General features: G+C 44.6%; 1 protein-coding gene across 2 annotated transcripts in view; it reads right to left on the reverse strand.

The window, feature by feature from the left end:
• Window positions 1-308: 308 nt before the first annotated feature.
• Window positions 309-15,119, reverse strand: part of LOC129865107 (ras association domain-containing protein 8-like) — a 29,955-nt gene continuing 15,144 nt past the window's right edge. The window contains exons 2-5 of one of the 2 annotated variants that reach the window (XM_055937596.1): window positions 12,506-12,679; window positions 9,844-10,781; window positions 2,815-2,944; window positions 309-2,545 (exon numbers count right to left, since the gene is read on the reverse strand). In XM_055937596.1, the coding sequence (XP_055793571.1) occupies window positions 2,430-2,545; window positions 2,815-2,944; window positions 9,844-10,781; window positions 12,506-12,617 (1,296 nt within the window). In that variant the 5' untranslated portion in view covers window positions 12,618-12,679 and the 3' untranslated portion in view covers window positions 309-2,429. Of the gene's footprint in view, window positions 2,546-2,814; window positions 2,945-9,843; window positions 10,782-12,505; window positions 12,696-15,119 lie in introns of both variants that reach the window. The other variant, XM_055937597.1, reaches the window with a different exon arrangement.

Raw genomic sequence — 15,119 nt, forward strand, 5'->3', positions numbered from 1 at the left:
AACAGTATAACTTTAGTACGTCCCCTCGCCCCGACCCGGGCGCGAACCAGGGACCCTCTGCACACATCAACAACGGTCGCCCACGAAGCATCGTTACCCATCGCTCCACAAAGGCCGCGGCCCTTGCAGAGCAAGGGGCAACACTACTTCTAGGTTTCAGGGCAAGTGACATAACTGATTGAAACGCTATTAGCGCATACCCGCTAACTAGCTAGCCATTTCACATCCGTTACACTTGCACTGGTCTGGGACCAAGACATGCCACCGTAGAAGACAGAGCCATGCAGTCAGTAACATACACTGTGATAAACATTATACTTCCGTACTTATAATCCACTATTATCGTAAGCCTCTGGTCATTTCAACAATACAAAAACAGCAATGAAACCAACACATCAGTGCATGCACCAAGCTGTCCACAGAGTAGCAGGATAAAACAAAAGTTAATTCATATTATGTACAACTATTGTCTTTGTCAGCATTATGCATTATTTTAAATATTGTAAAAAATATTCCAATACTATGTAGTGATTATTTACAATTCAGTAAGGCATGCTAATAGTCTCCGCTGTGTACGTTGTTAAGAGCCATTGTTCTTGTGTTAGTGGGTTACAGTTCGGTTACATTTCGGCGACACAGCTCAACCCTTCTTCATGATCCAAACTAGGACATCAATAATACTGAATGGAACGAGCTTCAGGTCAGTCTGTTGACCTTGACGTGCGTCCACCGGCTTTGCTGTTGGTGGGTTCCCTGGTATCAACTAGTCCACAACCAAACAACAACCTCTTATCTCACTCAGTCCTCTCTCCATGAGGCTGAAGAGCCACAGAGTGGAGTTCGATCTATTGACAGATACATTCACAGTCCAATAACTCTCCATTACAAATGCATCACTTTTAAAGTGGAGGCAGATACAGTGGCCCCTGTAAAAGGTATTTACAGAGCATGTTCTGTTTTAACAAATTAAGTACATTCAGGTTGACCGCCACCAATCACATTGTCTAACTTGCTTTGGTTCATGTGAGACATATTTTAACTTCATAAAAATGATTAGCCATGTAAGACAATAAACAAACCCACGATTCTTCAAGAGGTTACAAATGAGAAAAGAAAACCACTCAACACAAACAAGACATTATCTATAAAAACTAAGTGGTAAGTACAAATTGTACAGGCCCTTCCAAAGTAAAAGTGCAACGGTAAACACAGCATACTAAAAGATTCCAACGATGAAAGTGAGTAACCACATCAATTGCATAATGTAAAATTTTTGCATGTATAATCAATATGAAATGACCAATATTAAGATCCTAGCAAAATGTTTTGTGAGATGTATTCTGCCACCCAGTGGCAGACCAGATTATACAGCTATTGTCATCAGTCACAAAAAAAATACAAAACTGATTAACAATTAGTCACTAGACTGCTGTGTTGACCATAAATGGTCCATCGGATCTCTGGAGCATAGCTGCCATGTCTATAAGTATCTGTTATAACAGCCTTTACTGTTCTTAAAGTCTTTAAAACAGAAAAATACTTATAAGGCAATCAGATATGGCTCTGCTACACACCACAGGTCTCACACAAGGTGGCCTATCTGTGTAAAATATGGTTTTCTGACCCATTCTGTTTCTGTAACAAATGGCCAATAGACTTTTGAGACCTCTGTCTTTGTAAATCATGGTTGTCTGAAGATATTTTCATTTCCTCTATATCGCCTGATCTCAAAGGGACTTTCTTCAGTCTCAACCCCTACAAACAGCTGGATTTCCTCATGGTTGTCCAGGGCCAAGGGCAGCGGTTGACTCTAGTTGTCATCACATGACTGTGATTGTGCACTTTACTAGTCCATTAGCTTGCTATATGAAGGTAACAGAGTGCTAGGTGGTGTTAATACCATATTTCTCGCATCTACTCGGTCCTTGTAGATCTTCGAGAGGAAATAGAGAAGTTGGGCATTCTGTTCCTCAAAGAAGCATGACTGTTTGAAATGCATAGCAAGGACACGGTCGAGCTCTCCAGCTATCTACCAGTGGCAGATCAGCCAAAACGAGGCAAACATCCTAAATCCTATAGTCTTGACAAAACTGTTGAGGGTCTCTGTGTGTTCTCATGGAAGATAGAGGAAAGTCAGCAGAGAGAAGGGGAAGGATGGCATTGTGTGAGGACAGGGTGGAGATCAGAGGAGGCTAGGGGATGAGCTGCCAGCGCAAGTGCTCATTGTAATGGTTGTTTCCATGTGTTTGGTACCATTCCATTTATTCCATTCCAGCCATTACATTGAGCTCTTCCTCCTATAGCTCCTCCCACCAGCCTCCTCTGGTGGCGCTCCAATGGAGATAAGAGATGGATCCTCCAGGGGAGAAGCCGACTCAACTCCAGCAGAGGGTCACTGATGGTAGGCAGCAAAAGGTAAAGGTCAGGGTTCAGACGTAGATGCCTTCAGGGTTGAGGCCTGAAGACACTGGACTCTGCAGAGCTCGGAGGTCGCTGGGGAGGAGGCGGGAGGAGCCCAGCCGTTTCAGCGAGCCTGATTGGAGGTCTGGAGAGAGAGGGGAGGAGGAAGTCATCAAGAAGTCTATGTTAAGTGGTATTTTTTATTTTAAATTATACTTCTTTACTTTCAGGTGTAGATTAGACTGTGGCGTGACAAAACGCAACATTACTAGCCAAATAAAGAGCTTTACAAAAACCTTACATGGTGTACTAACTTCCACTAGGGGGTAGTGTTGGATAATACAATGTTTGAAATGTCTGAGCCCAGATAGATTTTCTGCCCAGACTAGGAAACTTTGTAACGCTTGTGTGTACCTGTGTTATTCTCCTGATCATTGGGCTGGGCTGGTAGAACGGTGACCTTGGTGCCAGTCTGATGGATGAACTGCTGAAGGTTCACTTGTCTCAGCTCCCTGGTCAACTGCTCCAACTCCTGCTCCTTCTCCTGCAACAAACAACCACTCAACTAGTCATTTACTTACCCTGCAGTTTCTACTGTCAGTTCCACTTTCCTGTATACTCCGTTTGTCCACTGATGGGGCCCACCTGGCCACTCGCGCCTAACAAGCAACTTTATAGATTCATACGATGTTTAAAATGTATTTTTCTCTTGTGGAATTGTATTCCTTTACATTTAAGGCTATTTGCAGGTGGAATTGTTGTATTGAGAAGAACCTTTAAATCAGACAGTTTACGGTTACATACATGTTGCAGGTGGTTAAACCCAATAAAGGGGCAGTCATTCTAGAGCCCAGCTAAGGAAGAGTTGGTTCTAGGGAAAGAGTAATGTAAGTCTGGTGGAGTAGATCTGCAGTTCTTTTCAGGCCCCCAAATCACCAGTAGTATATAACTCACCACCCGAATCTTTAAAATAACTGTTTTACCTCACGCCCACACTATGGCTGCATTTAGACAGGCAGCCCAATTCGGAGATTATTTCCACTAATTGGTCTTTTGACCAATCACAACAGATATTTTCACATCAGCTCTTTTTCAGAGCGGATCTGATTGGTCAAAAGACCAATTAGTGGAAATAAGATCAGTATTGGGCTGCCTGTCTAAATGCAGCCTGTGTGGTGTACTCCACCCTGTAAGTAAACATTACATCATGAGGACTAATAAGAGGCCTCCAAAATGTTCCTACTAAAAACACAGGGCCCTTTCAATCAAACACAGTAACTTCAAAAATGTTCTTCCCAAGCAGTGAGAAACCATGCTTGAATTAATAAATAGTTATGTTTCATTGTAAACATGGTTTTGTCAAGGACATGAATCCAAACTAATATAAATTCAGCGCCAGACGAAAGTAAAATATATATATATAGTACCAGTCAAAGGTTTGGACACACCTACTAATTCCATTTTTTTTTTTTTTTTTTACTATTTTCTACGTTGTAGAATAATAGTGAAGACATCAAAACTATGAAATAACACATATGGAATCATGTAGTAACCAAAAAAAGTGTTCAACAAATCACATTTTATATTTGAGATTCTTCAAAGTAGCCTCCCTTTGCCTTGATGACAGCTTTGCACACTCTTGGCATTCTCTCAACCAGCTTCATGAGGTAGTCACCTGGAATTAATTTCAATTAACAGGCGCCCCTTTTTAAAGGTTAATTTGTGGAATTCTTTTAATTAATAATGTGTCAGTTGTGTTGTGACAAGGTAGGGGTGGTACACAGAAAATAGCCCTATTTGGTAAAAGACCAAGTCCATATTACATCAAGATCAGCTCAAATAAGCCATCAAGCGCTATGATGAAACTGGCTCTCATGAGGACAACCACAGGAAAGTAAGATTCAGAGTTACCTCTGCTGCAGAGGATTTATATTTTTTCCACCTTTATTTAACCAGGTAGGCCAGTTGAGAACAAGTTCTCATTTACAACTGCGACCTGGCCAAGATAGAGCAAAGCAGTGCGACACAAACAACAACACAGTTACACATGAGATAAACAAACGTACAGTCAATAATACAATAGAAAAGTCTATTTACAGTGTGTGCAAATGTAGTAAGATTCGGGAGGTAAGGCAATAAATAGGCCATAGTGGCGAAATAATTACACTTTAGCAATTAAACACTGGAGTGATAGATGTGCAGAAGATGAATGTGCAAGTAGAGTTACTGGGGTGCAAAGGAGCAAAAAAATAAATAGCAATATGGGGATGGGGATTTGGGTGGGCTATTTACAGATGGGCTATGTATAGGTGCAATGATTGGTAAGCTGCTCTGTCAGCTGATGCTTAAAGTTAGTGAGGGAGATATGAGGCTTTAGTGATTTTTGCAATTCGTTCCAGTCATTGGCAGCAGAGAACTGGAAGGAAAGGCGGCCAAAGGAGGAGTTGGCTTTGGGGGTGACCAGTGAAATATACCTGCTGGAGCACGTGCTACGGGTGGGTGCTGCCATGGTGACCAGTGAGCTGAGATAAGGCGGGGCTTTACCTAGCAAAGACTTATAGATGACCTGGAGCCAGTGAGTTTGGCGACGAATATGAAGCGAGGGCCAGCCAACGAGAGCATACAGGTCGCAGTGGTGGGTAGTATATTGGGCTTTGGTGACAAAACAGATGGCACTGTGATAGACTACATCCAATTTGCTGAGTAGAGTGTTGGAGGCTATTTTGTAAATGACATCGCCGAAGTCAAGGATCTGTCATTTTTATGGGGGTATGTTTGGAAGCATGAGTGAAGAATGCTTTGTTGCAAAATAGGAAGCCGATTCTAGATTTAATTTTGGATTGGAGATGCTTAATGTGAGGCTGGAAGGGGAGTTTACAGTCTAACCAGACACCTAGGTATTTGTAGTTGTCCACATATTCTAACACGGAACCCAAACCGGCTGCGCGCGTGCGCCATCGTGCATAAATCTATTTTGTCCACCCACACCAAATGTGATCACGACACGCAGGTTAAAATATCAAAACAAACTCTGAACCAATTACATTAATTTGGGGACAGGTCGAAAAGCATTAAACATTTATGGCAATTTAGCTAGCTAGCTTCCTGTTGCTAGCTAATTTGTCCTGGGATATAAACATTGAGTTGTTATTTTACCTAAAATGCACAAGGTCCTCTACTCCGACAATTAATCCACATATAAAACGGTCAACCGAATCGTTTTTAGTCATCTCTCCTCCTTCCAGGCTTTTTCTTCTCTGGACTTTATATTGCGATTGGCAACTTTCATAAATTAGGTGCATTACCGCCACTGACCTCGTTCGTATTTCAGTCACCCACATAGGTATAACCAATGAGGAGATGGCACATGGGTATCTGCTTCTATAAACCAATGAGGAAATGAGAGAGGCGGGACTTGCAGTGTGATTTGCGTCACAAATAGAACTGACTTGTATTTTATCCCTTGGCAACGCAGATGCTCGTTGGCGCGAGCGAGCAGTGTGGGTGCAATAATTGAATAATATAGATTTCAAAATGTATTTTGCAACGCTTGCGCACGCGGTGTAGTCAGGGTATAAGTCAGAACCGTCCAGAGTAGTGATGCTAGGCGGGCGGGCGGGCGCGTGCAGTGATCGGTTGAAGTGCATGAATTTAGTTTTGCTTGCATTTAAGAGCAGTTGGAGGCCACAGAAGGAGTGTTGTATGGCATTGAAGCTCGTCTGGAGGTTTGTTAACACAGTGTTCAAAGAAGGGCTAGAAGTATACAGAATGGTGTCGTCTGCGTAGAGGTGGATCAGAGAATCACCAGCAACAAGAGCGACATCATTGATGTATACAGAGAAAAGAGTCGGACCGAGAAATTAACCATGTGGCACCCCCATAGACACTGCCAGAGGTCCGGACAACAGGCCCTCCGATTTGACACACTGAACTCGATCTGAGAAGTAGTTGGTGAACCAGGCGAGGCAGTCATTTGAGAAACCAAGGCTGTTGAGTCTGCCGATAAGAATGCAGTGATTGACAGAGTCGAAAGCCTTGGCAAGGTCGATGAATACGGCTGCACAGTATTGTATGTTATCGATGGCGGCTATGATATTGTTTAGGACCTTGAGCGTGGCTGAGGTGCACCCATGACCAGCTCGGAAACCAGACTGCATAGCGGAGAAGGTACGGTGGGATTCGAAATGGTTGGTGATCTGTTTGTTAACTTGGCTTTCGAAGACTTTAGAAAGGCAGGGTAGGATAGATATAAGTCTGTAAGAGTTTGGGTCTAGAGTGTCACCCCCTTTGAAGAGGGGGATGACCGCGGCAGCTTTCCAATCTTTAGGGATCTCAGACAATACAAAAGAGAGGTTGAACAGACTAGTAATAGGGGTTGCAACAATTGCGGCGGATCATTTTAGAAAGAGAGGGTCCAGATTGTCTAGCCCAGCTGATTTGTAGGGATCCAGATTTTGCAGCTCTTTCAGAACATCAGCCATCTGGATTTGGGTGAAGGAGAAATGGGGGAGGCTTGGGCAAGATGCTGTGGGGGGGGTGCAGAGCTGTTGACCGGGGTAGGGGTAGCCAGGTGGAAAGCATGGCCAGCCGTAGAAAAATGCTATTTGTGGATTTATCGGTAGTGACAGTGTTTCCTATCCTCAGTGCAGTGGGCAGCTGGGAGGAGGTGCTCTTATTCTCCATGGACTTTACAGTGTCCCAAAACTTTTTGGAGTTAGTGCTACAGGATGCAAATTTCTGTTAGGAAAGCAAAGGCTAGTTTTTCAAACTGCCTGTGTATATTAGTTCCTAACTTCCCTGAAAAGTAGCATATTGCGGGGGCTATTCAATGCTAACATGCCACAGGATGTTTTTGTGCTGGTCAAGGGCAGTCAGGTCTGGAGTGAACCGGCTATATCTGTTCTTAGTTTTTTTTTAATTGAATGGGGCATGCTTATTTAAGATGGTGAGGAATGCACTTTTAAAGAATAACCAGGCATCCTCTACTGACGGAATGAGGTCAATATCCTTCCAGGATACCCAGGCCAGGTCGATTAGAAAGGCCTGCTCGCTGAAGTGTTCTAGGGAGTGTTTGACAGTGATGAAGACCGCGGACCCATTACGGACGCAGGCAATGAGGCAGTGTTCGCTGAGATCCTGGTTGAAGACAGCAGAGGTGTATTTAGAGGGCAGGTTGGTCAGGATGATATCTATGAGGGTGCCCGTGTTTATGGATTTAGGGTTGTACCTGGTAGGTTCCTTGATCAATTGTGTGAGATTGAGGGCATCTAGTTTAGATTGTAGGACATCCAGGGTGTTATTCATATCCCAGTTTAGGTCACCTAACAGTACAAACTCTGAAGATAAATGGGGGACAATTAATTCACATATGGTGTCTAGGGCACAGCTGGGGGCTGAAGGGGGTCTATAACAAGCGGCAACAGTGAGAGACTTATTTCTGGAAAGGTGGATTTTTAAAAGTAGAAGCTGGAACTGTTTGGACACAGACCTGGATAGCATGACAGAACTCTGCAGGCTAACTCCACCCCCTTTGGCAGTTCTATCTTGGCAGAAAATGTAGTTGGGGATGGAAATTTCAGAATTTTTGGTGGCCTTCCTAAGCCAGGATTCAGACACGGCTAAACATCCGGGTTGTGCTAAAGCAGTGAATAAAACAAACTAACGGAGGAGGCTTCGGACGTTAACATGCATGAAACCAAGGCTTTCACGGTTACAGGAGTCAACAAATGATAGTGCCTGGGGAATAGGTGTGGAACTGGGGGCTACAGGGCCTAGGTTAACCTCTACATCACCAGAGGAACAGAGGAGGAGTAGGATAAGGGTACGGCTAAAGGCTATATGAACTGGTCATCTAGTACGTTGGGGACAGAGAATAAAAGGAGCAGATTTCTGGGCGTGGTAGAATAGATTCAAGGCATAATGTACAGACAAGGGTATGGTAGGATGTGAGTACAGTGGAGGTAAACCTAAGTGTTGAGTGACGATGAGAGAGGTTTCGTCTCTGGAGGAACAAGTTAAGCCAGGTGAGTTCTCCGCATGTGTGTCGGGTGGGACAAAAGAGCTATCTAAGGCATTTTGAGTGGGACTAAAGGCTCTACAGTGAAATAAAACAGTAAAAAAGGATAAGTTCATTAAAGTTAACTGCACCTCAGATTGCAGCCCAAATAAATGCTACACAGAGTTTAACTAACAGACATCAACATCAACTGTTCAGGGGAGACTGCATGAATCAGGCCTTCATGGTCGAATTGCTGCAAAGAAACCACTTCTAAAGGACACCAATAAGAACAAGAGACTTGCCTGGGCCAAGAAAAACTAGCAATGGACATTAGACCGATGGACATCTTTCCTTTGAGTCCAAATTTGAGATTTTTGATTCCAACCACTGTGTCTTTGTGAGATGCAGAGTAGGTGGATGGATGATCTCCGCATGTGTGGTTCCCACTGTGAAGCATGGAGGAGGAGGTGTGATGATGTGGGGGTACTTTGCTGGTGACACTGTCTGTGATTTTATTTAGAATTCAAGGCACACTTAACCAGCATGGCTACCACAGCATTCTGCAGCGATACGCCATCCCATCTGGTTTGCGCTTAGTGAGACTATCATTTATTTTTCAACAGAACAATGACCCAACACACCTCCAGGCTGTGTAAGGGCTATTTGACCAAGAAGGAGAGTGATGGTGCTGCATCAGATTACCTGGCCTCCACAATCACCCAATCTCAACCCAATTTAAATTGTTTGGGATGAGTTGGACCGCAGTGTGAAGGAAAAGCAGCCAACAAGTGCTCAGCATATGTGGGAACTCCTTCAAGACTGTTGGAAAAGCATTCCAGGTGAAGCTGGTTGAGAGGATGCCAAGAGTGTGCAAAGCTGTCATCAGTGGCTACTTTGAAGAATATAAAATATATTCTGATTTGTTTAACACATTTTTGGTTACTACATGATTCCATATGTGTTATTTCATAGTTTTGATGTCTTCACTATTATTCTACATAGTAAAAAATAGTAAAAATAAAGAAAAACCCTTGAATGGGTAGCTGTGTCCAAACCTTTGACTGGTACTGTATATGTTCCAGATATTATGCAGCCCTGTAAAATGGGCTTACGTGTCTTACTTCATCATAATGTTTTCTGCAAAAGGTGCATGTGTGTCTTCCAATCAATGATAAATGTTGTTTTCAACCCTATTTTACAAAAGGTGTTTGTTTATGTACATCATGTGTTGTTTTCAAAACCATTAGGAATCAATGGAAAATTTTAGTACGGCACTTCTCTCTCTATGTCTTCTGAACATGTTTCATCCCTTTGGTCTTCATCAGTCAAAGCACATAGGAGTGTAGATTGCAGTGTTTACAGTCTCCAGCACCTCCCTAAAACGCTGAATTTGTGTATGTACAATCACTGTTTTCCTATACATTTTTCCTTCTACCAAAGCTGACCTGTAGTTTCTTGCTGGACTGTCCCAGTGAGCGGTCCACAGCCCTGCAGCTGCTCTCCAGCTGCACTCTGTGTTGAACCTGCTGCTCCAGCTCTGCCCTGACCTTCCCCAGCTGGGCCCGGGCCTCCTCCTCGTCCACCTGCCTGCTCTGCTCAGTCTCCTGCTCCAGGCCAGCCTCCATGCCCTGGATACGGGTCAGGTACTCCCCCAGCCGGGCTTCGCACTCTCGCACCCGTCCAATCAGCTCCTGGAGCTGCTCCCTCAGCTGCCGCTCGCTCTCCTCCTCGATCTGCAGCTCGTTCTGCCAGAACTCCTCCTCGGACATCTCCACCTCATTCCTCCGCAGCTGCTGCTCCAGACGCACCAGCTCCTCCTCCAGCACGCCAATGCCCTCCTGACCCTCGATGCACACGCCAACATTACCGCTCTCACAGCCGTGTAGCTCTGCCTCACAGCCCTGCAGCCGGCTCTCCAGTAGCTGGAGCTTGTCCTTCTGCAGCTGGACCAAGCGCACCAGCTCCCGGGCTGGACTGAGGGGCACAGACACCACCCCCCTGCCCTGGTTCAGTGCTCTCTGCTGCTGCTTGGCCTCGGCATCTCTGCCCTTCCCAAAAATATCCCTCAGGCCCTTGGCCCCAGCCGTGAAGGTGAGGGACTTACGCTTGGGCTCCCGACGCTTGAGCAAGCGGTCATTGGCCGACGCGTGCAACTTGGCCAGAGGAGGCAGGCTCTGGCGGTAGAGGCCGCGTTCGGGCACACGGGATGAGCAGTTGGAGTTGGGACGTTCGCTGAGGGAGGGGCCAGTGCGCTGGAGAACCAGCTGCACGTCGCTGGCATACTGGCCCCACATGTTGAGGGACACCACAGGGTTTTCATGCGGGGCCAAGTGACGTTCCGTCTCCCGCCATCTCTCGATCAACGTGTACCTGCCAGTACGCCCTGCAAAAAGAGTGAAATAATGATTTGATCAGATTAATTAATTGGAGCTTTACTAAGTAATTGGGCTTAGATGACCAATGTACAGTAGTCACACGGCAACGTTTTTTGCTATTTCTTGCCACATACCAGCCGGTGACCAGTTACATACAGACCAGTAGCTAGACTACACTCTGCAGTAGCAGCAGATTACAGAGATCATCTACCATTGACTTTGTCATTGTTATCCCCTCCGGCATTCAGAAACACAGCCACAACCCTAATCTAATTTACCTCCGCCAAGACCATGAAACTCTATGGAAGAACCATTCACAACTACCCCACTTGCTTTCAGACAGTTTATTGGGTGGGCACTGTGCAGAGTTTTCAGAGTAATGGGTTGTTTTTTCTAGGAAGAACCCAACAGGGATTTCTCTATTCAAATATAGGAGCAGTTGTTCAGTTCCCATTCATACTAGGGTTGGAGTAAGGTTCAATAAAATTCCTCCAGACCCAAATCAGTGTGTGTGTGTGTGTGTGTGTGTGTGTGTGTGTGTGTGTGTGTGTGTGTGTGTGTGTGTGTGTGTGTGTGTGTGTGTGTGTGTGTGTGTGTGTGTGTGTGTGTGTGTGTGTGTGTGTGTGTGTGTGTGTGTGTGGTGTGTGTGTGTGTGTTCTGCTGCAGTTAAGAGCACAAGCCAAAGTCTTTCCCCTCTCAACAGCAGAACCCCTATCAAAGGAACACAGTTGTCACTACAGCTGAATCTGGCTGAAGGCCTTTCACATCAAAGTACCCTGGACCAGACAAAAGACTGAAAACATACAAAAGAGGCCCTGGACCATAACTCCTGTACTGTTGATGAAAAGACACAGCATTTAGCTGTTAGTCCTACAATCATGTATCTGTGCAAGGATCACAATTGAATAGCATGTACAAATCCAATGGATTCATTTAACCCTTACATGCTACCTCTAGGACCTCCAAGTATTTTCTCTAAAAGCAAATTACCTATGTAAACCATGACATCTCCACAGAATTTTGGTTCTAAGCAGTGCAAAGTGCAAGTGCAAAACTGCCAGTATGAACTGAAAACAGTATGAAATGACAGCAGTATGAGCAGGGTATTGTCGTGCTGAGCCATACTCACACAGTTCAGTGCAGGTCTGTACAGTACATCTCCATAATGCAAAAGAGGTGAACCTTTAAAAGTGGCTCCATGCTGGTTCTACAGCTATTTCTCCCTAGAATCAGTGGGAACAGACAGCTGCTTTCAAACTTATTTTGTTGCCTCTACATGTGGGCTGGGGTAATAGCTTCTCATACATAAATGCGGTACCATTATGGGAATACAATCCAGTCATCATGTAGTTCTCTCTTCTCCTCAGCGAGCATCTCAATGACATCTATGAATCATCCCAACACAGCTCATCTTGATTCTCTCAATCTCTGTTCACTCCCAGTCAACGCTCATTTTGATTCTCACAATCTCTGTTTACTCCCAGTCAACTCTAATCTTGGTGCACTCCACCGTCTTTAGCATCTCTCAGAAACGGACCGTCAAATATGCTGCATGCACTGCGGATGTGTGTCCTGCAAAAGGATCCATTCTCACACGGCGTGTGGTAAGGCTTAAAGGGGTACAGTAGTTCACTTTAGTTTAATCTTATTTTCAATTTATCCCTTGAAATATCACTTTAATATTTTTTTGGTGGGGTGGTTTTGGACAATATTGCAGGATGGATTGACTCACCAATGGCCTGGGCCAGGGCAATGACCACCTCCTGGCACGTGGTGAGCTCTGTGACGCCACATACGATCCGCTGCACTCCATCCACCCACACTTTCAGCTCCATGGCTCTCATCGAGGGGGCGTCGTCATTCCTCCTCCACACAAGGGGGCGCTACACAGGATCTCTCCAGCATTCTATAGAACAGAGAGACTGTCAAATGCTGGGTTTACTATATAGCTCTGTGAGTTTACTGTATTCCAAAATGCACACACACAAAACACTGAAATACAGAGACTCACAAACAATGCTAAATTATCCATCTTGCTCAGTAAGCTTAAAAATGTACAAATAAGAGGTTCTGGGAAATTGCAACTTTCTTGGTGACTACAAGTGAGATGAGACAGCAAAGAAGATTCCAGTTCATTGATGCGAATTAAACCACTCAACATCACCCCGTATCTCAATCAAAATGGGCAGGACCAAGTTTGAGAAAACTTGCTCTCGTGTCTTATTGCTTTGTCATATTCCTCTCCCATTACTGCTACAGTCAATATTGGCAGCCATAGAGTCCCATAGAATCAGAGCATTGCATTTCCAAACTGATGCGGGTTACATGGATAGAAAAAGGCTTATAAATCAAAACCGCACTCTCTCAACATTTAGGAATCTGTTGCTGCACTACATGCACTTAAAAGCTACTTTAGGAGTCCCTCTGTATCTACTACCAAGGACGAAGGAGAAACTTCAGCAGAAGTTTAGTTACAGTTTCTGGTTTCGAGGTACACATTTAATCACTGGAATAAGGGGTTTAATGCAGTTTCTATCGGTCTGCCTCGAAGGCCCTATCTGACGATGGCGGTTCTATTTGGTAATGCCTACGGGAAAGCTTTCTCTGGTCGCTTGCATGAGGAACCCTTTAAACTGCTGACACAAGCACCTTAGTTGAAAGGCAATGATTACAGACCTGGCAAGGCATCAAGCAGAGGCAACAGTGCAGATCTGAACCGCCAGCCTGCCGGGCCAGGGAAACACAGATGCACGGAGTTTAAGCGTCATTTTTTATCCCTCTCTCGGAACGGCCATCCGTTTTCCTGTTTCGTCCCATTATCCACTTTCTGATCCTTAACTCCCTAATGACACGTAAGACGGCAACAGCTCCCTTGCCTCTTTAAGCATCTTCATCACACCTGCTGCCAGCAACACAACAATTCCCTGTCACGTTCCCTCTGGTTCAACACCATCCTGCCGCGGGTATCCCTCCGAGACGCCTCTGGTTACTGAGGCCTTCCCTGACTGAGCTAGCCGTTCAGGGGCACCACGCTACGTATACAGGCCTTTGGAATCCCGGAGGCAGTGTTGTGTTGCACTGGGAACTGGCAGAGTGATTTGTAACTGTAGACAGTTACTGCAGAATCTCCAGGCCAGAGCCGCCTGGTAACTGGCTGTAAATAGGGCCATTCCCATGCTGCACACAGCTCAGGGGTAGGAGAGAGAGGTGCAGGCTGCCAGGTGTTAAGTGTTCACATGGAAATTGTATTTTGGGTGGCAGAGGAGGGGATTATATGATACAATGTAGAAGTATGGTGTTTTTCCAATCTAATAAATTCCATTCCTCAAGCATTTGATAAGATCATAAAAATACCTTTTGTGGAATACTGAGAAATATGGATTGGGTTATAGAATCTTTAACCACAGGACCTCTGAAGGCAGGGGCTGGGTGTCAGACTGAGGAGCTCCCTGTGAGATTCTCTCTCCATCCTCTATTCTCAACATCTGTCACATGTTAAGTATAACTGAAACCACCCTTCTTTGACTGAGAGCCTCGATGGAAAAAGAAGCTTGACTACTAAGGATAAAGGATGTCATTACTTCACAAGGGCGAAATTGTGGTGTACATATTGGGCGGGGGAAGTAGACGGGGGGGGGGGGGGTCCAGGGCGTCCTCCCAAAAACGCAAAACAAAGAGCAAATGTATCCAACAAATGTGTAGAGTCACAAGCTTGATGTAGTCATTGTGTGCTATGAATATGGGAACAAATACTTAACTTTCTACTACTTTAATACACATAAGTGAATTTGTCGCAATACTTTTGCTCCCCTAAAATGGGACTATGTACAAAAAGTGCTGTCATTTCTAAACGGTTCACCCGATATGAATTAAAATCTCTCAAATTAAAGCTGACAGTCTGCACATATGGAATTCCATAAGTGTTATTTCATAGTTTTGATGTCTTCACTATTATTCTACAATGTAGAAAATAGTACAAATAAACCCTTGAATGAGTAGGTGTCCAAACTTTTGACTGGTGCTGTATATATATATTTTTTTTTATATGCTCTGATTCTATGGGATTGTCTGGCTGCCAATATTGACGGTAGCAGTAATGGGAGAGGAATATGACAAAGAAATTAGATACTAGAGCAGAGTTTCTCAAACTCGGTCCTGGGGCCCCCACTGGGTGCAGATTTTGGTCTCCTTTGGCAATTTTGTCTATGTTACTTCATCCTGTAAGGCTCACACTCACATCTGACATCATCAGCACCCGTACACAGGGACTACAAAATGTATGAATTAGCACTTAGATCAAAGTTATTTCTTCAATGCCAAAGTATTTGATTGGGGTGAATATCAAC

The sequence above is a fragment of the Salvelinus fontinalis genome, chromosome 11 (genome assembly GCF_029448725.1).
Source record: "Salvelinus fontinalis isolate EN_2023a chromosome 11, ASM2944872v1, whole genome shotgun sequence".
In the NCBI taxonomy this organism is placed as follows: domain Eukaryota; kingdom Metazoa; phylum Chordata; class Actinopteri; order Salmoniformes; family Salmonidae; genus Salvelinus; species Salvelinus fontinalis.